Raw genomic sequence first — 24743 nt, 5'->3', positions numbered from 1 at the left:
CTATCCTCACCAGTCTTCCATCATTGCCACCACCTTGTCTTGCACTCTTCCTCACTGCGCACTCTCTCCCCCCTCGTCCCTCACAAGACATGTCTGGATACTACCCCCCGCCAGGCCACAGTATCCCGCCCCAATACTACAACATCGACCACAACTCCATTCCCAACAATAATAACAACGGCAATAGCAACAACAACGTTCAGCATGCCCCGCAGACGATGATCCCACATGGCTCCTATCCCATGGCCATGCCAGACAACCCCTTCCAACCAGGAGCTCCCGGTCCCTTTGTGCAATACGAAAACATTGGCCAGCCTAGTTACCCTGATCAATATGATGATGCATCTGGCCCCATCGGCTCCGTCCATGCTGCCAACAGCCGCGCGCGTCGCCGACCGGCGCCTGGCGAGCAGGTAAAGCACCGCAGAACACGGAGCGGATGCTTTACCTGCAGGCAGCGTAGAGTCAAGGTATGTGGCCTTCTCTCTACTTGCTCCAAAATAGGCAGAGCGATTGACATGTAGCAGTGTGACGAAAACCACCCCGTGTGCGAGAGTGAGTGCTTGCTTCTGCCTCTGACTCGTTGAAACAGGGCTTGATTTCTGACAGCGTTCACCAGGGTGTCATAAGGGAGGTCGCGAATGCGTATATCCCGACTCACAATCCAGTCAGAAATCTACCCGCAGCGGCTCCAAGTCGGCAAAGTCCTCATCTGCCGACAACATTTCATCGCCCGAGGACCGTGAAGAAGATGCCAAGGAACGTCTGCCTTCCATAAGGGACGAAGATGAGGAAGAAGACTACGTCGACTATGACGACGACGACACGTCAAGAAGCCAAGAAAACCGCGACTCGTCTTACACTCCTGGCTCGTGCCTCGATCAGAGTGTCTCCCCATCGACCGAGGCCTCATCCACTGTCCCGCCCACTGTGCGACCATCACTGTCCCGGAAAGGAAGTGCGCAACCCGCGAAGCCCGTCCAGGGCTCGACCCGAGATCTCCAGTTCTATCTCAACTACTTCCGCAACCACATGAGTGTCCATCACTACTCCCTCAAGCGCGACACACGTGGCTGGCTCAAAGGCGATTTTATGCATTGGGTTATGAAATTTGAGCCTCTCAAATACGCCGTTGCAGGATATGCCGCATATTTCCATACCCTGTCCCAGCCCGACGGTCGCATATCCACATTCCTCCAGTACTACAACGAGTCGGTCTCGCGCCTGCGGATGGCGATTGAGAAGAACAAGAAGCAGGGTCTTGCTACTTTCTTGACCATATTGCAACTGGCAAGCATAGAGGTAAGGACAACATTGTCGGACTGACGTCACTCTTCTAATAGGATACTAGGAAATGCTTGGTGACTGGGTCAACCTGATGGGCCACCAGAAAGCTGCATTTGACATGCTCACACGCCTCTTCACACCACAGAGCATCACAAAGTCGGATTTCCTGTCCAAGGTACTTCTTTGGTACATTCGATTTGATCTATTCGTTGGCTTCCAATCTGGCGGAGAGGCAACATTGGGCCGGGAATGGTACGAGGCTGCCCACGAATCATACGTCCAAAAGGTCAAGGAGAACCCAGACGACTTGGGCATGAAGTACGAAGAGCGCTTTGCGTATTCCCGGCTGGTAGCAAAGGATTCCAACGATCTTTTTGCAAGGACCGGTAAAGGACTGCTCAGTCCTCAGGAATTCATGACTCAATTGCCCGCGCTTCAAGAAAGAATGGAATCTTTACCGCAAGGCATTCCGCAGGTTTTACTGGATCCAAGCCACAAGGTTCACAGCATCCCTGGAACCCCAGATCCAGACGACATCACCAACCCTTACGAACCAGATGTCATTTGGGGCGGGCCATTGTGGACGACAAATTTCTTATACATGGACATATGGGGCCTCCAGTTCATGTACGCCATATCGTCGTCGATGGCGTTGAAGCAACCCATAGATCCCGAGTACAATAAACTGGCGTTTCGAGCAGTACAGATGTTTGAAGCCATGTGCGCTTATCCAGATGCGCCTCCAGGCGCCCTACTAGAGGCGCAAGTTAGCTTTGCAATTGCCGTCTTGTTTCTGCCTAAGGACCAAAAGACCATGCAGTGGATTCGTCGGACATTTACCAAGATTGAAGCATCAGGGTAAGCACACCTGCAAAGTAGTATGGTCGTGTGATTCATTATGCTTACATAGCTCTAGATACATCTACTCTGACGTTCTCCGTAACCGTATGCTTGAATCCATGGGGGCCCCGCCATCAGATTGGTGGCTTCCCGACGACGAAGGGTGCCCCCCTATCATTCGCTCAATCAAGGACTTTATCAAAGACCGCACACAGGCGCCAAAAGATCAAGTTTCCGAGGACTTGCGCGAGATGCGCGGCATTTTCAATTCGCTCACCATATCCGACTCGCCGACGTCTGACAATATGACGGTCACGAGTGCCGACGGCTTGGGCTCTGCATACGGCTCTCCAGATTGGCCATCGGGCTACGGAAGTGATCGGAAATCGTCCATCGCGGAGAGCTACTCACCTGGCGTACCAAGGCAATACTCTGTACAGTAACGTGGCTTACTCGCATGAAGCTACCTGCGCTATGAAGACGCTTGTAATGAAGAAACTGGGAGGCGCATGTTCTGTTGGTACCAAAAGACGCTTATCGGTCTGCCCATGTCTCTTGATGCAACACCTGTGTATATCACAATAAAGGACATGTTCTACCTGAAACACTCTACTCTTCTGGTCTTTCCGGAGTTGTACCGCCGGTGACGTCTCCCGAGAGGCGTCCTGTCACACACTGACTGGCAAGTGCAACTGGGCTTGCGTGGGTGAGATGCAATGGCTTGCCTTGGTATCACATCTCAGGGCCACGATCCCCCCGGGAAGCTCACTACAGAAAAGGAAGAATGGAGCGAAAGCGGGGTCCACTTATGCGGTGTGACTGCTGCAGGTCATGCTGGGGCGCACGTTAGTTTTAACATCGGACGGCGATCGGGTGTTGGAGGTTCCCTACCTACCAGAATGCGAGTACGAAGAGGCCAAGCACCATGTACATGCATGGGCATGGACATAGACATGGAAAGTTTATTCACAGGCATGAGGAGGATGACTCGCGCGGCGGATGGCAGTATGCGCAGAATCTGGACGCAAGGGCTTAAGATGCCTCCACATGTGGTCGCCGTTTATGGAGTGCGAAGGGCTGTGAGGCATTTGCACGGCATCAGTAACCGTGAACAACCAAAAGCGGATTGATGAAGGATTCAAAGTCCCAAGCTTGCATGTGATGACTACTAATGACCCATGGCTTTGTGTTTCTAGGAATCCAGGACATTATTCATGGCGCAATTTCTCCTACTTCTTACATGGCACCGCATCCAACTGCAGAGTGTTGATCGGAACTGCTTTTGGTCAGCAATGCAGTTTCAGGCATTTGCGTGCAGTTTACATGACTCCTGTATCACTCCCTGCTATAGGGTAGTGGTGGTGAGACAACCAGTGGGGCCGAATATGTATACGTTTCCCCTGTGGCGTGCTGATCTTTTATCGATGTGTCTTTTTTTTGAACAAGGCATCTTTTAGCGGAACTCATAATAGCATCCCATGCTGAGTAGGGGATGGTCTTCTTTTTATGAAGCACATACGTACATGACGATAACCGAGTATACTCTTGTGAGAATAGTGTCAAGATTCAGATGAGTACTTATTCAGATTCTCTGTCTGAAATTATACACATCCCAACCCATGTATCGAAGAAAAACAGATGCATTGTAGAGGTATTTGTCCAGACAAAGGGTTGATATGGTCCCAAACAGGACTAGTGCAATGCAGGGTTCATGCGCCGCCCTGACAGCAACGGCGGCGGAGAACACATGAAAGTCGTAAGAGCACGACAACACCCACGCCCCGCCCTCGACAACACCCACGAACAGAGTCTGGATATACCGTAACCCCGCTACACCGCAATGGAAAACCTTGGCAAGATTTCGGCGTTCGGAAAGAACATTTCGTACGTACAGCCCCGCGCCCCCCTCGCTGCTTACTTGCACCCCGGCACCAGATAGGAACACTTGGACTGACACGGTTGCTACAGCGCTACCTTTACCCCCTGGGCTGCCCGAACACAGCAATATGTCAAGGAGCAGGTTGGCAATGTCGAGGACAAGGTGCGCAGTCTCCCGATTGAGTTCTCGTAGCACCTCACAAGGGCATCCGCGCTGTAGCAAAGTGCAGTATTAACACGGCTCATGACAGACTCAACTGCCCCCGGATTACATTGAGCTCGAGAAGCGAGTCGATGCGCTGAAAAAGGTGCACACGACTATGCTCCAGGTCACGTATGACGCCCCGTATCCCGCCCTAGAAACCATATCCTGACTGCCTAGTTCACAATACGCAAACGAAGCCTACGACTACCCAGCCAACATCCGCGAGTCCTTCAACGACCTCGGCCGAACCGTCGCAGAAAAGGTCAATCTACTCTCGAGTGCTACCTCCCCCGCCGAAGCCCAGGCAGCTCTTACTGCCCCTCCCTCCGCAAAGCCCCAGCCCAAGACTTTCAGCCATGCTGTTGCCCGCGCCGCCCTGAATGCCTCGCACATGCTCACCTCTGAGCAAACATCTTCAGGCGAGGACCCGCTCGCTACTGCCCTCGAGAAGTACGCCATTGCCAGTGAGAAGGTTGGCGAGGCACGTCTGGCGCAGGACGCTCAGATTCAGAGCCGCTTCTTAGCTGGGTGGAGTACCACGCTCAACACCAACATTCAGTTTGCCACACGTGCCCGCAAGGCTGTCGAAAACTCGCGACTGACACTTGATGCGACCAAGGCCAATGCCAGGGGACCTGCTTTTACTCTCCCTGGTCAACCCGCCAAGAAGGACAATCTTGATGATGATTTGACAGAGGAGGCAAGGGCAAAGATTGAGCAGGCCGAGGACGAGTTTGTTGGCCAGACTGAGGAGGCTGTTGGTGTGATGAAGAATGTAAGTTGTGAAGCTGTTTTGGTCTGAGATATACAAGTACTGACCTGTTTCTCTTTTTTCTTACAAACAGGTCCTCGACACTCCGGAACCACTCCGTAATCTTGCTGACCTCATTGCTGCCCAACTCGAGTACCACAAGAAGGCATACGAGATCCTATCTGAGTTGGCACCTGTTGTTGAGCAACTGCAGGTTGAACAGGAGGTGCGTAGACACCAGTCGTCTGACTTTTAAGTCCCCCCTTAGCTGACGCGTTGTGGTGATTAGGCCAGCTACCGTCGGGCTCGTGAGGAGTTGTAAAGTGATGTTGATTTAGGGGGTGTTGATGAGATTGGGGAGGGTGTGGAAGTTGGGGTATGGATACATACAGTGTGATGAAGGGGAGATTGTCTCGGTATTGGCTTTTGTCCAGAGCAGGATCTCATTGCCAACAGAGTATGGTTTAGTAGTCTTGGTCATGAATGAGTAGTCGTATTATGACTTTGGAATATTTTGCTTCTCTTCTTCAATTATTTACCAATGTTTTTTTTTACATGCTTGCTCTATTCAATAACCCCACTCTCATCCCTAAACCCAGCAGCCTGCCTCTTTGCAAACTCGCCCACCCCTCCTTCCTCTCCGCCCTCTTCCTCACCACCATTATCCTCGGGAATAAACCCCCTCATAAAATCCCTCACATACCCCTCCGGCACCCCACACCTGACGGCATCCTCAATCCCCCGATTCATCCTATACACGTACTCCTCCCTTGGTACCCCCTCTGTAACTCTCTTCCGATCAATATACACCAAAACCGACTTTTCCGTCTCGCTGGGCGGCCTTGTCACATCGATTTTGCGGTCCGAAGTGCCGGCCCAGAATGTGCAAGGGAGGTGTTCTTTAGTGTAAGCGAGGGGTACGCCTTCGTTTTTGTCGAGGTGGTGTTCGTCGGTGGGTGTGAGGGAGAAGATGAGGCCGTAGACGTGATCGGAGGGTGTGGCTGAGACAATGTTGGCGTAGCCCCGTTCGTTGATGATCCATTTGTAGGCGTCGAGACGGGCGATGCCGAGGTAGGCGGACGAGGGGCAGCGCGTGGACATTTGGTGTAGCCAGAGGTTGGAGCCGTAGCCGAAGTAGAGGGTTGGGGGGGAGGAGGTGGTGGTGGACATTTTTGGGAGTGTTGGGCGATACTGGCTTTTTTTATTTTTTTGACTTCTCCTCTATGAGAACCGTTGAATGTTTACGAGAATCCTGCTTATTCGAATAACTGGTGGCTGCCACAGTCACAGGAAATGTGATGTATTTTTTTTCCCAATGGCAGCTTAGATTCATACACGAATTCTAGTATGATTCTCTTTTTTTTTTGGTAGACTACTAGATGTGACGGCTGTAGCGTATACTCCGACTCAAGAACCGGATTTCCACCAGGCACGCGGGGTCATCTATCAGAGTCTGGTTACGATTAGCCATGGATACATAGTACTGGCTCACAACTTCCTCGTATACCTTGAAACCTTGTTGTTGACTCGAAATATTTGGTACAACCATACCCCGGATTGCAACACGGTCACGATACATGAGTTGATGTGGCACGGTAGTTGGATACCTCGGGGCGATGTCAACCCACATGCCGAAGGAAACCGACGAATCGGCGTTGAAGGATTACACCACGCTCCTCTTCGCGACAGCCACCATATGCGGGAAGAGACGCGAGACACGGCTAGCAAGTACGCGGCTGTTTTGTAAAAAAAAAAACAGCTATATCAGGTCGTCTCTGTCACGTTGCATCATGTTGCGCAGTCTTTAGTCCGGTGGCGTTGATAGGAGAACGCTGTCTTTGTTTGGCGCAGCGTCGAGTCACATTTTACAATTTTCCCCAACCCCAAGAAAAGGTCAACAGCAAAGATATAAGCCCAACATGCCATACTCACATCACAGCCACTCTGGCCAGTTCTGTAGCCATGCAAAGGACACGCTCGAAGAGGTCATTCAGGCAGCCATAGCCAAAGGGTTCCATACCTTTGCGCTAACCGAGCATATACCCCGGCCAATCGAAGACTTCTACCCCGGAGAAGCTGAGTCGTACACGGTTGAGAGCCTTGCCAAGCTATTCGACGACTTCATTGTCGAAGCAAACCGGCTGAGAGAAAAGTACTCGAGCGAGATAGAGATTCTGATTGGCTTTGAATCAGAATGGATTCGTCCGTCGACCCTGGAGCTGATTCGGAGCGTCCGCGAAAAATATCCGTTTGACTTTTTCATGGGCTCTGTCCACCACGTGCATACGATTCCCATCGACTACGACCGCCAGACGTATGAGCAGGCTAGGGACAAGGCGGGCGGGACCGACGAGAGGTTGTTTGAGGATTATTTCGATTCTCAATGGGAGATGCTACAGGCGCTGCGGCCCCCCGTCGTCGGGCACCTCGACCTCATCCGTCTGCTGAGCGATCATCGCGACGATGGGTTCAAAGGCATGGCTGGTGTTTGGCAGAAGATTGAGCGCAACCTGGAATTCATTGCTTCATATGGCGGTCTGCTCGAACTCAACTCTGCCGGGTTACGCAAAGGTCTGGCCGAGCCGTATCCGTGCTTGCCAATATGTCAGGTCAGTCACACCGCCATCTGCCCGAGCTCGGCGGCGAGCTGAGCTTGAAACTGACTTGGGGGGGTTTCGTTTATAGATGTTCGTTCGGATGCGAGGCGGTTTCGTCATGTCTGACGACAGCCATGGAATCGATCATATTGGCACAAACTATGCGCGGCTCCTTGCCTTCATCCAGACTGTAGGGACTGACCGCATGCACTACGTCGAGCGGGCCGAGCAGGGCAAAGGCACCACCACCACCACCACCACTACCACCAGCACTCGCGTTGCCAGCATTGCTCTGACCGACCTGGTGCAGTTGCCGTTTTGGGAAAAAGCAACGTGAAGTTGGCTTCGTCATGGGCCGACTTTTTGGTGCGCCGCTGACCAAGGGCGAGGGGGGGGGAGGGGTTCGCTTCTTGTGCTGAACGTTGCGGGTCTTAGGACCGGAGCAAATAGCCTTGCGGAATCTTGTGCAACGGTGGTTTTAGGGTAGTGGCTACGTTTACCAGCAATGCGTAACCTTTTGATTGGACATTGTTGGAGATGACAATCGTCGTCGGCTCGTATTTGGTGCCCTGGCTGCAAGTGGTTTAGCAGCTGTGCTGTAGCTTGAGTTTGGCCACGTGCTTAATGTTCACGATGCTGCACTCCATATGCGTGGGGGTGATCATTTCTCCACGACTCAGCCGCCACTGCAAGCGCACCTCGTCTAGCCAATACAAACTGTGCATTGCTCCCGGACCGTATCGTTGGGCTCCCGACTCAGCGCACAGGGCTCAAGATCGTCTTGTCCGAAGGTTACAAGGCGGGCTGAACAAGGCCATGGCAAAGGCACGGTCGAAAAGACCACGTGTAATGGCTATGGCAATTGCTCCTCAGCCCCACGCCACCCGTGCCTCGTTTCTTTTTTTTTTCTCGCCCTTCCAGGGATGTCAATTTCGCGTTTGCCGCGAGAAGCACGATAGCCCGCTGCTCCGCATTTGGCTGTCTTTTTCCAACGCCAGACGCTAGGAGTACAAAACATGATTGTTCCCCGGGGTGGGTCTAGCACCGCACGGCATCCGGCAGTGCTGCCGCTTCTACTGTGATTGGCAAATCTCCAGAGACATGCCACCCGCGAGATGATTAGGGTTTGTTGGGCCCCTTGGCTTTACGGTTTTCGACAAAGGGATTTTTTTTTGGGGGGGGGGGGGACGGCACATGGGCGCGGGGGGTCAAATGCTAAACAATGACGACGAGACCCATTGTGTTCGTCACCACAGGCTGTGAGACATTCCAACGCTGGATTCATGAGGCCATGGGGGGGAGGTTGTTGCGTTAGTTATTGGACTAGTCTGGTATACGTAAGTAATACGGCCAGTCGCCCCGTGAAATGGACCGAAGATTGCTTTTTAGCAAACGGTCCTGCATTTTCCCTAAATCCATGTTTAGCCTTGTTCACTCTGAATCTACTAGAATACTACAAGACGGCCAGTTGCCTTGTCGGGCCTCGAGTAGTCAGGGGGACTCGCGTTGGTGCGGGTTTGGCTGCCGAATCACATCCTATACAAGTTGCGGTAGTAGCTTATTCGTCAATCACTTAGCCCTACGGCGTTTATAGGCGCTTTTCCTTTTTGCTCACGTCGTGCGACTTTCTGGAGAGGTACAGTGTCGGCGTTTTTTTTTCCTTGCGTATCCCTCCGTTCCTCCATGCGGGATTAAGGTTTTGGAGTCGTGCCGTGCATTCGTTTGTGACGAAGGGCGTCTTCGTGGTGACAGTCGACCGCACGTCGCTGCCTTTGAACAATTGTACGTAGCCTTGCACCCCCACTAAGGGTAACCCTTTGTCCCCACCCTTGCTTCCTTTTGCTCCCACCATCCTAATAGGTCACGTCCTCAAGATCCATTCCCTTATCCCACCATGGCCCAAAAACAATTTTCAATGTCTTGCTTTTTTTTGCCTTCCGCGTGGATGCAGGGTCAGCCGCCGCACCGCAGGGCAAACGGCCGTGTTGCAAAGCTGTCATGCTGCTCGGTAGTCGCGGGAAAAGTTGAGGAACGGGTACAACCATCGACCATGTTAGATGTGGAGCCCACATCGCGTGTCAGCTAGGATGTTGCAGATGACGAACGCATTCAAAGGGCTAGACCAACCTTACAAACTTCTGACATCCAAAACGGCTCGAGCGTCGGGTAGGATTCCCCGGGAGACAGTCAGGTTCTGATGGCGGCTGTGGTTCGTAGCCCACAATTACCTTCGAGCCGAAGCTGTGGAACGGATGCGTATGCGAAGGGGGGGCTAAAGGATATGCTCGACGGATCGGAGCAGGCCAATCTATCCCATAGCTGTCCTGCAAACCCCCGGACTGCTTTTTTTTCTTGTCAAAGCAAAGACCATTCATTAAGCCTAAGCTTTTTTGCCAGAGCATACACGGAGCATCTTCCTTAAAGCACCACCACGCCTTGCGCCTGCTATTAAATCTTCCCCTTGTCCACTTCCTCACGCACTTTTTGTTTTCCGCACTCCTCTAGCTTCCTTCTTTTTCTTCTCCATCATATCTGTCATAAACTTGACCAACGTTCGACTTTTTGTCCACGCTAGCATCCCGCCCGTTACAACATACTTGCGCCTCCAACGCCACACACAAGCATAGCACATTCTTTCTACACCATGGGCGTCGAGAAGATTGTTGCCAAACCAGGCAATGGAACAGACTTCCCCAAGAAGCACGACGAAATTTGCGTTGAATACACTGGTATTGCTGCTAGCATTCACACGTCAATGCCAAAATCTAACCAAAGGTTATTAGGATGGTTGTACGATGACGAGGCACCAGACAACAAGGGAACACAGTAAGTAGACTGGCAACGTGGACGCCTTCACATGGACTTGGAGCATCCTGCTAACCAAAATGCTAGATTCGACACATCAGTAGGCCGGGGCGATCTCACGACTCTAATCGGCGCAGGTCGAGTCATCCGAGGTATGCGCCTTGCAATCCCAACCAGCCCGCTCCACACATGCCAAATGGCAAATTGAGGTGTGCACGTCAACTGACTCCAACATGCAGGCTGGGATGAGGGTATCTTGGGGTCCGAGGATATTCCCCCCATGTCGTTGGGTGAGGTAGCAATCCTCAAAATCACATCGTAAGTAGCTTTTTTGCGGGTACACACCACTTGCATGTGTTGTTGTTTTTTGGCTAACACCATGTGTAATACAGTGATTATGCTTATGGCGCTCGGTAAGTCCGGTTTGTGAACTTCATACTTGATGGGCCCGACTGCGGGATCAACCCGAACGACCGGCCTCCCACGGCCGCAGAAGCGGCCGAACACATGCCACGAGGTTCGGAGTCCGGACAAAAACTTCAACACTTTCGTTTTTTCTGTGTACCCCAAAATCAACATACCGCTGTAGCCGCCGGTATGCCTTGACTAGGATATCACCAGCCTCCAATTTTCTTGTCTCACGAGCGATCGCTAACTGTCCTGATCACAGTGGTTTTCCAGGACACATCCCCGCAGATGCAAAATTGATCTTGTAAGCACCCAATCTTTTTTTATTCTTTTATCATCTCCGGGAGAGTCTCCGCGTCCCCCAAAACGCCTATCTTCGTGGTGTGTCTGGCAACTGCGTTGTTCGCTTGACCAAACGCACAGCTCACCTTCCGTCCCTCTACCCATGTCACCCATTACGGCAGAATTGCTGGGGCATCGAATCAGACAAACTGACGAAATGACAGTGAAGTTGAACTCAAGTCCATCAACAGGAAAGGGGAATAGATCGCTGGTCCTCCTTTCCCCGATACAACGTTTTACGCCGCCCTTCTTCACCACTCTTGTTCGACATATACCCCGTTACTACCCGACCCATTTTTTTTTCGGCCTGCCATACCCTCAACCCATTGTAACCTTCTGGAACGACTCTAGCGCCCTCCTCTTGCATCATGTGCTTCGTGGGGAGGGGGTTGGAAGAGAAAGGAGCTTTTGCGCGCTTTATGCGGCAATCACGGCCAAAAAGGTTTTAATATCTGTTTTATTTTGTTTTGTTTTGTACACGATCATCTAACGCAAATATGCCTAATTCCTTGGCCCCCTCCCGGCTTAGGAGTTTTTGATGATTGGATAAAAAGCAAAGCTCGTCTCGTTCGGCAGGGTGTGTAATGCTAAGCAAATTTCCATTGTAGATGGGGAGGGCTATGCATGCAAACATGGGGCTGCCTGCATGTATAGATTTGTTTCCAAGAGCAGCCCAGCGTTCTAGTTCTTGAGCCCTGATGGGTTTATGCATTTACTTACTGCGTAAATGGGCTAGACTTTCGCTTTCTTCATCCCATAATCTTGGTTTTTTGCAATATCCTTTTGGTCGGAAATTCTTCTTTTTTCCTGCTTCATTCTAGTATTAGCGCATATTGTATAGAGCACGATCTATGGCGGATGGTTTCCCGCACGTAGTCCCGTCATTTTTTTTGTTTCCAAATACCTGGAATCCAATAATGCTAGCACTGTCTCAGACTGTTTTACTCTATCTCTGTAACCGAAGTCCCCTAGTAACCCCCAAGACTTACAGCCGGGGCCATATAAGAAAAAAGACTCAAGGGATTCCGCCCGTCTGGTATGCATGTAAGTGTAGGCTACGCCTGACGTCGAAATCTGACGGACGCTGATTCTCGGCTGAAACCAAGGCAACCGATATAATCCCATAACTATAGTGCACACCGACACTCCGTCATCTCGAGTCCTCACTGGTCGGGTGCTGCCGAATCTAACCACACAGTCTTACATCGGCATACCGAGGCTTGGCCTGTAGGACTCGGGAGCCCACACACGCTCCTGTTGGGTGGCGGTAGAGGCGGCTTGCGCATAATCCGGCAGTTATCCTGCTGTGTAACCGAAGCATTCAGCCTTGGCCCATAATATTTTATACTCGACTAACGCGGTATTCCCGCAACCTCGAAGGAGGACCGTTCGCCTAGTACCCGTCTGCCCCCCCCCCCCCCCCCCCCCCCAGATGGTCAAAGTAGGCTGGCTATTTAATTGTGGCTTGCAGCAAAGCCCGCCAGACGAAGAATGCTCCTATTCGCTGCTTCTTTGCCCGATGCCGTGCATGTTGGGCTCAATGATAAACTTTTTTGGATGACGCTATTTACTTGTGCATCGCGATATCTCATGGAGGATCTGGCATATGTATCTCTAGAGTGTCAGCGTCATCATCATCAGTGTTGAATGTGACGCTCGTCTAGACCAACATATGACCCGGATGCATGAAGGAGCTGATGGGGCAACCAAGTACAATTGGTCCGTTTCAAAAGTGCATTATCAAAGTACCCATTTGCTCACCGGCTGCGGGCCGTTGCCGTTCCACACACACACACACACACACACTCCTCTCTCTATCTTATGGCTTTTCCCGTCAGCATCGGGAACGGGGACGGCTCTCTAGTTCTTACATGACTTGCAAAGAAAGGAAACGAGCTCCGACAACAAAAAGCGGGATATGTTACGATATTCTGTTCTATTGCGGACACAGCTGCATAGACCACAAGCCTAGAACGTTTCTCTTATGCTCGAGCGGACTGGTCTCCACGCGGGAAGGATCTTCCACTGGGGCCAGAAAGTGGGTGAACAGGAGCGTACTGTTACGTAGTCATCCTTGGCCAAACCCGGCGTCTTGGAAATTTTTGTAACCCCATTTGCGAAAACATGACCCACCCGTCCAGCATATATATACATATTTTTTCCTGTAGGATCGCCGAAGCGGTCGTTTAGAAATATATAACAAAAAAAAAGAGATCGGGTCAACCTGTCGCTTTCTTGCCCGAGTTCTGGACTGAAAATGTTTACTAAAAAGCGGTGGTATTGGGCCCATGCAAGGTGGAGCATAATGCAATGTGACATGCAATTGCGTGCATAGGAAAACGCGCACATGGGATAGTACTAATGAAATAAAAAAGAACCCCCATGTCGATTGCCTTTTCCTCGCGCGCGTCACCCAGCCAAACTTGAGTTCTGCTAGGATGTACCCACACGTGGTAGGATGGGTCAGGGAAAAAAAAACAAAGTTACAAGGTATACTTTGTGGGAACTTTAATGGTTTGTTCAAAAAGAGTGACGTTGGAGAGGGGGCGAGGGTTCGTGCTTTAGTCGAGCCAGGGCAAACTTGCATCACACGTCTTGCATGGGTCCCTCTACGCATATGCATGCCCCTTTGGGATTTTTGTTTTCTCGTCCTTCTCAATCATGCCGCACTAACATCTATCTTCTAATCATGCGACTCCGCGGCCAACAAAAGGCATAAGCCCCTCTTGTATATACGCCGAAGTTCCTAGATTTTTTTTGGTGGTCGCGGCCCAACCTCGTTTATCGATTTTTAAAGTAGCGTCGGTCGCATTTTCAACATTACTGGTCGTTGTTGGCCAGTGAGCGTCTGCTTGTCTACATGCAGTGGCGCGTATTTGTACCGTTTAATGCGCCGCCACGTACCTGGAGCCGCTCTGTCGGGCCAACCATGCGACCTTGTGGATGGTACAAGCAAGTAGCAGAGGCTAGATATGGTGGGTCGGTAAGCGCGGTAACAGCCCTCGAGTCAACAACTTTTGTAGATTATCTCATATGACGGCTCGTGTGTATGGAGCTTTGCTAGCGTTGACTCACAACGACATCGTAGACGGAGATCCTCATTCTTCTCTTCTGGCGACGTAAGCTCTTCAAGGGAACAGTCGAGGTGGAGATAAATCCTGCAATGGGGTCCTCTTTCTAGTTAGTCTCGAATAGTTCCCCAACCGATATGTGGGATTGAAGATCGCGTGCTTGCAGGAAGTCTGGCTCGCGCCACCAAAACCATGTATGCAAGCACTTGATTCCTACAGCCTCGTCATGGTTCATCTCTCAGATTTCGAATCAAAAAAATCTTTGAGTGTGACATGCTGGATTTACAATTCATCTCTTATCTCATGCCAGTGTCCTCTACCTGAGACTGGTGGCCTTGAACCAATGTCTTTACCTTGAAAGTTTATTGTTCGACTATACCGCTATTGGAAGGCATTCGTCTTGATCTACTTTGAAAATTGCTTTTGTAGTCGAGCGGCATAATTACGCCCGAATATTCATGGTATGGTCGCGTGCTTGAGGTGCATTAAGCATCTGGAGACTAAAAGTTGATATCGGGGGTCACCAGAATGAGGAAGAGAGACGCGTCAGCAATCTGGCGGGTAGGGCGTTACGACGGGCGGACGGGCGGAATGATTGTTTGGTACTTGTTGGGAGCGGATTCGGCGGCTATTGTCTGTTGTGCTTCATCTGTGACACCCCACTACGACGAGCTAAGCATGATATGTCCAACCCACACAAAATCCTGTAGCGGATCTTTCTGGTAGGAAAACGAGCAGGTGACAAGCTCATCTCGTATTAATATGACCGGTAGGCATACGCTGAAGAAAGAGCCATATCGCTGTGAGTAGGTCTGTAGGACGCTTTCAGACAATTTGATTACTCACGAGTTGATCACAATCTGTTCAAGTTGACGTCAGTCTGTTCTGCGTAACCTGTCAACCACATGTGAAGGGACGGCAAGATACTCAATAGCGGATAAAGTTTTTGAATGACATCTGCACAAGACAGAACAAGAACACTACCCCTGAACGTCAGAAAGCCGTGAGTTCCCGTCAACGCCACAACGTGGAGAAGGAACCTTGATTCTTTCTATTCCAGAACTTGCTTCTCATACGAGTAATGTTGGTTGCCTGAGCCACGATGAGCCACAAGATATACGCAACGATAGGCTCGTGCTTCCCTTAGCTTGTTTCAGGCGGTTGACATCAGTTCTCGATTCTGTCATGTTCCAGAGGATATGCTTCTAGATGTGCACAAGTATTCAACAATGTGTTCGCTCAGGAGTGGAGTTTAGTTCTGGTTGCCATAGGAGGATCGTCGTTGTGTTTTCTCCATACTTTATCGACGATACAAAAGGCAGCCTTGCGACCTCCTGGGTGTACTCTAAAGATCTGATGTTCTCCATGTTGGCTTTACTGGGATGAATCAAGAGGTCGAGTTACTCGATAATAGTGTCGAAATTACACCGGTGTTCGAGGCTATCGCAATGTGTCGCTTGAGCGACCGTGGAAGGCGTTTTGACAGAAGGAAGCCACTAGCTTGGTCTATACTGTACTATAGTGTCGTTGTGTAGGTCTCAGCATAGCTTTGCTTCTTGAACCAGCGCCGTGAAAGACGTTGTGCTTCCGCTGTAATATTAGAATACGCTGCTTAATCTTTATTTGGATTGAGCCATAGATAGCATTGCCGTGCCCCGGATACTCGACTCAAAGATCACCTCTCTTCGGGCAAAGTTCCACTTGCCTAGAGCTGAATGGTGTTAGCACTAGTGGACGTAGAGCCCCTGACAACCAGCAACTCGTAACCTAGAGGGATACCATTGTGCTCAAGAATTATGCCATGCACAAATACGGTTCCATAGGACTAGACGACACAGGTGTTAGAATCTTCGTGTAAGAACAAGCCGAAAGAAGATTTGCAAGGGAAAGATATAGGAAGGCGGTCGTGTGTGAACTTGGCACAGGCGGCTGCTCAAAGGTAGTCGAATCGTGAAGAGTATGACTAGTAACAGTCACGTGACCATTGAACGTGACTGGCTGCACATAGTACACATATACTTAAGCACTCTGTAGCATCGAAACTCCCTCGATTATCCTGGCAGAAACGAATTAAACTATGCAATAACATAGCTTATTGAAAAGTCCGCCTGCAACAGCCGAACATGGATAGTACGCCCGTAAACGAGTCGCGTCGCAGAGATGCTTCCGAAGGCATCACCACATCGGTCGCGCGCTTCGCAACGCCACTCTCCTCTCCTTGAAGCTATCGTGGCAGTCCCTTTTCTACTCTGGCCGCCAAGCGCAAGAACTGTGCACTTTGATCATTTACGATTCTATCAACCTTCTATTGCGCCTATAGTCTTGGATGGTCTCGGGTTGGTGTGTGCGGGAAATTAAATGCGGGAATTGAGATGAGGCTTGGTGGCGGAAAGTATGGGGTCTGCTGCAATATTGCGACAACAACTGGGGCTTAAATCGTCTTCTGCGATGGACTGCCTTGTTATTATACGTTCTGGACCGGTATTATAACAAGGATTGTGGACATGGACACACCGACAGGAGCCTGACAACTGCCGTATGAACAGTATCTCGTCGCATACCGCCTTGCTATCGTCCCATGACTCTGTGTGGACGGCCGATCAAGCCTGGCGCAGCCCCTTTTCGAGTTTCGCGGTGCGGGTGAATGATTCGCTTTGGGCAGTGGCTGAGGGTGCCAAGTGGGTTCATCTCGGAAATGCCTCGAACAGCAACTGAATTGAATGCTGGAGGTCGACCCTTATGCATTGTGAGCAGCTCTCGCCCAACAGCCTTGATTAGCTAACGAAGCAGCGCGTCTGTGTCTGTCGAGTAAGACGTGCCGAAGCTGCTGTATCTATGGTTCACGCCGGAAATTTCTACAGCAAGTGCAGCCAGAGAATGACCTCGATCGGCAAAATCCCTGCGTTAATTGAATCTGCTTTGTGGCTGATCCAATGGGAGGTGGTTGAACGGTCGTAAGTTCAATACCAAGGGCCCTGACGATCTTACATGGTTCAGGTCCGATTGGGCCGTCCCGTGCCCTACTTGGGCAAAATGCGCCTGGGATGGGGTGTTGTTCCGTGCTTGTCCTCCGAACTAGCCACGCGTTTGGCACCGTCTAAACAAGCTCACGCTATGGCGACAAGTGGTTCCGTCGTGGGTCATGTTGATAGTGGGCCTAGCCACCACGTATTTACTCATGCACCCCCCAGGGCCGAAACTCTTTCTTTACCGTGCCGTTAGCACCTCGTTGCCTACCCACGTTCATTCGCTGAATAACTTCACTCTTTTAGGTGTTCAGCACACATTCATTCGGTCGTTATTGTAGAATCTGCATCTATCCGTTCATCCATACACCGGTCGAGTCAATCAATCCATAATGCAGCTCACTACCTTCCTTTCGACGGCTTCAGCCATTATCGCAACCGCCTCCGCGAGGAGCGCCGTATCGCTGAACAAGGAATGCAATCTCGATCAACCCTATGCCCGAATTATCAACCGCTGCGATTACGATGTCTACCTCTGGTCTGTCTTCAAGGGCGATGGCTGCCCAGACGATGAGGCAGTTGTCCTCAAGACCGGTGAAACTTATGCCGAGAACTACCTCAAATCAGCTTCGACTGGCGTTGGTGTTTCCATCAAGATTTCCAAGTCGATGCAGTGCAAGGGAACCGACATTACGCAATTGGAGTACTTCATCGACGAGTCCGATTCCTTCGGTGGAAACTACCTCGACGTTTCTTACGTAGACTGTGGAGGCATGGATTGCCCAGCCAGAAAAGATGGATACTACCTCGTCGCTGGTGACCAAGTTGGCAAACAAAAGGCAGGCGCGGACAACACCTGGTGCCCTATTCTCGCCTGTGACGACGCGGCTACTTGCGACACAATGTCCTACGTTCTTCCCGATGACAAGCAGACCAAGACATGCACAACCAACGGAAACACGGACTTCTACCTGTGTGGTAGCCAAGCGCCCGGCAAGGACTCCGATTCCAAGCCCAAGCCCCAGCCATCATCCTCGAAGCAACCCGAGTCTTCTGCGACGCCTTCGTCTACTTCCAGCGCTGAGAGCTCCACCGTTACTCCGTCGCCCACACCTACGCCTTCTCCGTCCGGACCCGGTCTCGTCAAGACCGAAATCGTCTACGTCACCGCATATGTCAATGCTAAGAGGCACGAGCACGGCCGTCGTCACCAAGTTTTCCACGCATAAATCCAAGTACTCTAGTACCTTTTTCCACACCAGGATCCTTAGTAGCTAATTCAACGACATTCTAAAACGTCTATAATTCAGGATACCTGTTTCGCCACATGCGCAGGAAAGACAAATAGGACAGGAGACAAAGGTTAATTCAACATCCGTAATGAAAGAGGCAGACAGCGTCGCAGGTCAATATATTTTTCACTATGTAATTTCTTTATCGAAGCGTCCCCCGTCATTGCTTGGGATCGTTTGGTTTGGTTGCATACATCATCCACGCTCTTGAGGCTGTAGTTCCAAGGGGTGCGCCACCTGGAGATTCTGTGTCTCAGCAGCTACGTTCTCTAACACACTTTTAATTTCAATTCTCATGAAGTAATGACCACTATATTTATCTTGGGGTTTTGGCCTCTATTCATCTCCGGTTAGTGGGATATATCTGTTTCATCAATTCGCTCCCGCCAGGGATGTTAAATTATTCTCTCATTGTCGACGAGCATCTTGCTTGGAAGACCCTTCAGTCTAGTGTATTTCCTATGTATCTACAGAGCACATTCTCTTATTACTATAATACTATTCAATGTACCATATGTGTGGCAATAGACTCAACCTGCGTAGCGCCATTTGCCTCATCGTATTTTCGTCATCAGAAGGCGCAGCCGGTAATGGGCGGACGCCTGGACTGCAATTGCGAAACACGTTGCGTGTACACCTCGTGAGGACTACGAAAATCAATCAATCGTGAATCTTGAGGTCGGATTGTGAAACAAGCTCAATGCCTGACTGCCTGAAGTAACTGCCCCTGTTACATATGCTCATCGTACTCCGTCTCTCAACATGCTGAACGGTTGTACATACATACTCACTGCACTAACGGTTGAGCATGCGGAACGGTCCAGCTCACGTAAACTGATCATCGCGACCATGGTGCTTGTTTGCAGTGGATCTGCTTGTGATCATTAATGATCAGCGAACATGCTCGGTGAGCAGTGATTCTGTAATCAATGGCCTTTAAAGTTCAAAGACTGTGCACAAATGCACAAATACTTTTCCGGCAACTGCCAACCCGTCAGCGCCGGCCATGGATGGACCGCGACTTGGCTACGCTAGCAACATACAGGCCATGCGAGCACGTTTGTTTGTACAATGGTTGAGAGCCCCACTTGTACCTTACAGTCGCAAGTTCACGTGTGATTGTCATGGTCTGGAAACTTGTGCGTTCTGGTTTGCGTTCCACGAGTGTCTAATTTGGTGTAGGTTCCGATAGGCAATTTTGCCAATATGAGCTATAAACCCCAGGCGCTTTGAATGATGTGGTAGAGGCTGGGTGTTGCAGAGCCATTTTCAAGTTATGTACATGTTCAGCCGGCCGTGAGATTGCGTACCGAAGTTTATTGGTAATCGTCCCGCTCCATGGTTATTCAATTGTCGAACCGCACATCGTAGCATTGTACCTGCTTCGTGTATGCATGGAAGTCGGGTGGCGTATTGCCTCATCGTGCAGTAGTTCAATATTCCAAAGTTCTATAAATCGCAGTTGTGGAGTCAATAGTTATGCCCCACAACTGTCGTCATAGACCCAGTCTCCACTTCCCTTGCTCACACGGTTTACCTGATATGTGCATATTTTACAATACCGTTGAGTGCTTGTCAAGTCCTGTATATATGCCAATGCCTAGGCTCACCATCATCTTGGAACCTGATTGACCTCGGCGTATCTAGGCTAATAGTGATCGCCAAACTTTGGAGATCATCCTAGAAAGATTGAGGTTGGGCCCTATAGTCTAAGTAATACCGTAGAATGAAATTTTAATCTTCAGACCTTAATCTGTGCAACCATTTAAATTGCAATATTTCCACCTGGTACAAGGTTGATGCACATACAATTCAAAGTGCGCATATATGCTGCTGTTCTGGTGGGCGATACCTTCACTACGAACTTGCGAACACAGAAAAGTAGGCCATCTGAAGTAGTCTTCTGTAGCATTAAAAACAGTTTACATAAAAGACCCACTGCCTAAGTAGTTTGCTTCCTTCTCCATGGAAGCAGCGGTCTTCTAGACACCCCTTTTTCGGGGCTATCATTCCTTACTTTCGGCGCTTCTACCCATTCAACCGGAGCTCTTCCACCAACCACTTCAATACCCCACCGAACTTCACCGTCCCTATCTCTGAACCAACCCAACATGGTTTTAACGTCTGCAGATTTCTTGACCCCATAGCCTCGATCTTGAAGTAGCTCCAGGAGGCTGTCACTACCTGCGACGAGCACCAGGACATCAGCGATGAGCTGGATATCGCGAATTAGAGTACTGGTATACTTCCGTTGTAGCCAGGTTATCACAATCGTAGTTCCGATGAGCCAAATGACTATTGCAACGGAGAGGTAAGTAGCCACTGAATTCATATGAAGAATTTGAATGCGGCTAGAAACTTCTCCTTCAGCTGTGCGGTTCGTATTTTGGTTGGCGTACTCGCGTTGCGGAAGAGCTGTACCGTTCCATGTGATAGGTGCGCCTAGTTCTTGCATACTGTTGTCGCCAATTTTCTGGTAAGCTAATCCGCCGGTTTCCAAAGATAGACCATTGGTAACGAAATGCTGAAAGAAGGTTTCGAAGGTTCGTCCAGCATATGTAACAAGCGTGTCGTAGTCTAACAGTGCACTGGGATCTCTATTGACGAGATTGTACATGCTGTAACTCATCAAGTCCATGTTCATACCGCTTTCCATATCGCGCATGACAAAGGCATTATCTTGGATGTACTCCCAGAGTGTGATTTTGTCGTTGGCAGCTTTGAACATCGACCCCATGAACAGAACTCCATAGCTCGTGGTCATGTTCACTGGTCCTTTGTATGTTTCATTTAAGTGCTGATTTGACGAGCTGCCGGTAAAATTGCGTTGTACGAATACCTCTGACCAGGCTTCCTGTGCCGGACGAACGGAATTCAGAATCTCAAACGAATGAACAGTGCCCGTATCCTTGTCTACTGTTACTCTGGCATCTGCTGCCTCGATGGTTGGCAAACAACGTGCGGCCTGCATAGCAGGTACTTCGTCAAAAACCAAAGCATCTTCACCACCTCCTCGTGGTTTTCCGACAATCCATTTCGTAACAAACGGTACCGGCCACTGGCGATCCTCATAAGGGAATCTCTTGACTTCGACCGGTGACCAATATCCAATCACGGCTGTGTCTGTGTCGTTGGTTGTTGTATTTGAACAGCATCGAATCATACTACCGGTTGCAAAAGTGGAAGTATTTGAGGGGCCATCATTAAAGATCGTTGGTGGAAGAACATAGCCATCCTTTGAACCTGGTATGTCTACTTCTTCCTGATATGACGATGGGAGGTTATCTGTCGTATTGAGCCATGTCGAAATGTTTGCTATTTCCGGTATTCTTTGACATTCGAGCTTGGCTCGAAGAGCTTGTGTCGTGATTGTCACATTGCTCGGATATGAAATGCCTTGTTTGGGATTTGGTTGGACCGGTGCTAATCCACTGGCTTTAGACATATCAATGGGGATGAAACTCCAGCCATCGTGTGTCCAGGTAGGCTTTGTTCCGTTGAGTGATAGCTGAATGGTAGCTCCAGGTAACCAATTCTTCGGTGGGTCTAAGAGAAGTTCGTTGAGTACTTTCCAAGGAAGTCTACCTGGGTTTGTTCCTGACCAAAGATCATCCGCGGCCCTGTGAGTAGTCGTGATTGGCAGCATTCTATCTTCTAGAGTTCGTTGAAATATGGTCGGATGAATGACGTTTGTAGATTGCCGCTCAAAGACTGCTGACATCGATACGGTGACTGTTGTACAATTATCAGCAAATGAAGAGAAGGTTTCTAGGAGATTTCGTACGGATCTGGCAAAGAACACTACCCAGAGCAACCATGAACAGTATCCAATGTCTATTTAGCGCGGCCTTGATGGCTGCCCCAGCCCAGGTCTTGGAGCGATATGTTAGACCTGCTCCGTTCCGGATCGGCGTAGGCCGCCGTGACATTGAAATGTACGGTTGTAGTATCCTGAAAGTTGAGTCTAGCTGGTCCCACCACAGTCCAATGACTACACTGATAACGGTTGGTGCGATCGAAATTGGGGCGAAAGTAGAAAAGCTTAGGCCAAGCTTCGAGATGTCGGCTTCGTATATAAAAGCTTGCTGCGAAAGGCGGGACCGTATAGAGAAGGCGTTGAGTATCATTACTGCTATCAGAACGCAGACGAGAAAGCAGAAGAGGGCAAAGAGCATGCTTAATCGCAAGACTAAAGGCTGCCAGTGCCGTCGCTTGTAAGAGGTTGCAACAGTGGCTTAACACGAAGTCAGTTTTTTCCTAGGCTCGATAGTTCATTTTGTTCAACTTACTCGTACTACTTGAGGCGTGGTTTTCAGTCGCGCGTATCTCTCCATCCTGTATATAAAACATGTCCTGCTTCAAGACTTCCTGAAGCTTCTTATGAGATGCTTTGTGATTTTTCCTGAATATTGAAGCCTGCTCTGATTGACTTCGAATGAGCATTGCATGCCCAATAGCACTGCCAGGGTCTGTACTGAGGTTGAGCGGGCGAAAAGTAAGCCGGGAAACCCAAAACACAAGGGCCAACAGCAGAGAAGATACAAGGAACAGAACGGCCAAGGCTATGCCAATCTCCCTAAGTACCATGACTCTCTCTTCTATCAAGGTAGTTTCACCCCTGATAGTATTGGTTTCCACTGCAGCCGGATCGCGGAGGGCCTCGCGAAGACATTCGGTAAAGAACCGGCCTTTGACCCTCGCAACCTGGGCACCGAAGTCTTTGTCTTCAAACATCCGAGTGATGTTGAAAGAATAAATGGCACCGAGTAATGGGCCAACTCCAGTGAAAACTGGCGCAGACCTAACTATTTTTGGATCAGCGTATGGGCCCTGGACGTCATCCAGGCCGCGGGCCGCATCAGTTTGCATGCTATCCCTGTTGAAGTAATCGGCCCAAGAATCTTGTAAAATTGTTCGTTCGAATTTGGATATGTCCAAGAGTTCCTTTGGTATCAACGTGCGGTTGGCCGAGTCGACATGCGTGGAGGTAATGTTTGGTGGCCTCCCTGTTGTCATCAATGCGGAGACGTTGCGGCTTTCCTGGAAATAATGAGATTGACAAAGTAGCGCCTTCATGCGAAATTCAGGCGATCGTTCAAAGGTCCGGTTATGCTCGATACCGGGACCCCAGCTGGTATTGAATTGTACGTCTTTCGCCCAAGGTGTGCTTAGTATAACAATATCGCGATTCGCGCACTCATCGGATGCACTATGCCTGGCATACGGACTTGTCTTTGAGACTTCGGCAGGGAATGGCTTCCTACCAAGAAGCAGTAATGTCTTGCTTTGCACAAACAAGGTAGAGGTATTCGACCATGTTAAGCCCCCAGCACTGATTTGGCCAGCAGTAGGATGGAAAGACATGTTGTACGTGCATGCATCATTCGACTTTAGAACAAAATGAACCATGGGTTCAATGCCTTTGTAAGGACCATGTTGCATCCGGTCGTATGCACTGTATGGTGTGGGTTCCAGAGTATCACTCTCCAAAGCCATGTCCTGGCAGTTCAGATCCGTATGAAGTGCTATTGTTTCGGCTGTCCAAGAATCGTATCTGGATACCAGCTCGGGTCCAAGCTGGCCACTCTCAATGGAAGGCCAGAACGGTAATGTGAGTGATTTGTCCGAGATCCAGGCCGAAGTGGAAACATTTCTCATAAGAGCAGCCATCGTCCTGAAATATGTCTCTCTGTTGGCAACGATGGGTAGTTGTGCGTTAGCCCTCGGTACAATCCTGCTGAATTCTATTGGTTTCGAGATGACCACTTCTGCAGATGTAAGAAGAGCAGAAGATAAGGGAGAAATGGCGAAGAGAGCCATGATGTTGATGAATGTACAGCAGATCAGACACCAGCTGGTTTTACCAATCGACTTGCGTTTAAAGAGATCGGACAAGATGGTCCACCATGCCCTCGGTGTCTGTAATACCGTTCCGAAGGCATTGACACCCCCGGGCGGTGCTTGAGCCAAGCGTGTAAAAGGTTCTGTCCGCTTCGCGTCTTCGAAAAGGATTACTGTTAGCTGAGTGTACAACACAGCCAGTAGGGTAGGTGTGAAACGCCAGCCAAATAGTATGGCAGAAGAGCCATCATCAGTAGCAAGACCATAATGGTTTTGCGAATACCAGACAAGCAGCGATACAGCGATTCCAAGACTCAAGCTGGCCGAAATGGGTACGACCAAGAAATACCATTTAAAGGTGAATGGAAGCCAATTGGTTTCTTGGACATCGCTGTGTTGTACTTTGCGGTGTTAGAAAATTAACCAATATAAAACTATGGAGTAGCAAACCTGATTCTTG

General features: G+C 49.9%; 7 protein-coding genes across 7 annotated transcripts; 5 read left to right on the top strand and 2 right to left on the bottom strand.

Annotated features, from left to right (window-relative positions):
* Nucleotides 1-89: 89 nt before the first annotated feature.
* Nucleotides 90-2570, top strand: COCVIDRAFT_40098 (hypothetical protein; the record flags this gene model as incomplete). The annotated part of the gene is made up of 5 exons (XM_014698478.1): nt 90-470; nt 528-555; nt 620-1302; nt 1352-2145; nt 2204-2570. The coding sequence occupies 5 exons, from the start codon at nt 90-92 to the stop codon at nt 2568-2570; spliced, it is 2253 nt and encodes a 750-aa protein (XP_014553964.1).
* Nucleotides 2571-3967: 1397 nt separating this feature from the next.
* On the top strand, nt 3968-5283 carry COCVIDRAFT_40097 (hypothetical protein; the record flags this gene model as incomplete). Its single annotated transcript, XM_014698477.1, has 6 exons — nt 3968-4011; nt 4096-4168; nt 4257-4339; nt 4388-4985; nt 5056-5187; nt 5251-5283. The coding sequence occupies 6 exons, from the start codon at nt 3968-3970 to the stop codon at nt 5281-5283; spliced, it is 963 nt and encodes a 320-aa protein (XP_014553963.1).
* A 242-nt stretch (nt 5284-5525) lies between these two features.
* COCVIDRAFT_106213 (hypothetical protein) lies at nt 5526-6131 on the bottom strand (the record flags this gene model as incomplete). Its single annotated transcript, XM_014698476.1, has 1 exon — nt 5526-6131. One exon carries the CDS (start codon nt 6129-6131, stop codon nt 5526-5528), a length of 606 nt encoding a protein of 201 aa, XP_014553962.1.
* Nucleotides 6132-6880: 749 nt separating this feature from the next.
* COCVIDRAFT_106255 (hypothetical protein) lies at nt 6881-7895 on the top strand (the record flags this gene model as incomplete). Its single annotated transcript, XM_014698475.1, has 2 exons — nt 6881-7570; nt 7647-7895. The coding sequence occupies 2 exons, from the start codon at nt 6881-6883 to the stop codon at nt 7893-7895; spliced, it is 939 nt and encodes a 312-aa protein (XP_014553961.1).
* Nucleotides 7896-10202: 2307 nt separating this feature from the next.
* Nucleotides 10203-11317, top strand: COCVIDRAFT_106333 (hypothetical protein; the record flags this gene model as incomplete). The annotated part of the gene is made up of 7 exons (XM_014698474.1): nt 10203-10287; nt 10342-10384; nt 10451-10515; nt 10603-10681; nt 10756-10776; nt 11034-11075; nt 11278-11317. 7 exons carry the CDS (start codon nt 10203-10205, stop codon nt 11315-11317), a joined length of 375 nt encoding a protein of 124 aa, XP_014553960.1.
* Nucleotides 11318-17542: 6225 nt separating this feature from the next.
* Nucleotides 17543-18379, top strand: COCVIDRAFT_28922 (hypothetical protein; the record flags this gene model as incomplete). The annotated part of the gene is made up of 1 exon (XM_014698473.1): nt 17543-18379. The coding sequence occupies one exon, from the start codon at nt 17543-17545 to the stop codon at nt 18377-18379; it is 837 nt and encodes a 278-aa protein (XP_014553959.1).
* Nucleotides 18380-20384: 2005 nt separating this feature from the next.
* Nucleotides 20385-24262, bottom strand: COCVIDRAFT_40092 (hypothetical protein; the record flags this gene model as incomplete). Its single annotated transcript, XM_014698472.1, has 3 exons — nt 20385-22174; nt 22227-22631; nt 22732-24262. The coding sequence occupies 3 exons, from the start codon at nt 24260-24262 to the stop codon at nt 20385-20387; spliced, it is 3726 nt and encodes a 1241-aa protein (XP_014553958.1).
* Nucleotides 24263-24743: the final 481 nt, after the last annotated feature.

Source organism: Bipolaris victoriae (genome assembly GCF_000527765.1).
Source record: "Bipolaris victoriae FI3 unplaced genomic scaffold scaffold_77, whole genome shotgun sequence".
Taxonomy (NCBI): Eukaryota; Fungi; Ascomycota; class Dothideomycetes; order Pleosporales; family Pleosporaceae; genus Bipolaris; species Bipolaris victoriae.
Note: the sequence above shows the minus strand (reverse complement) of the source record. Positions and strands in the feature narration are given on the sequence as shown.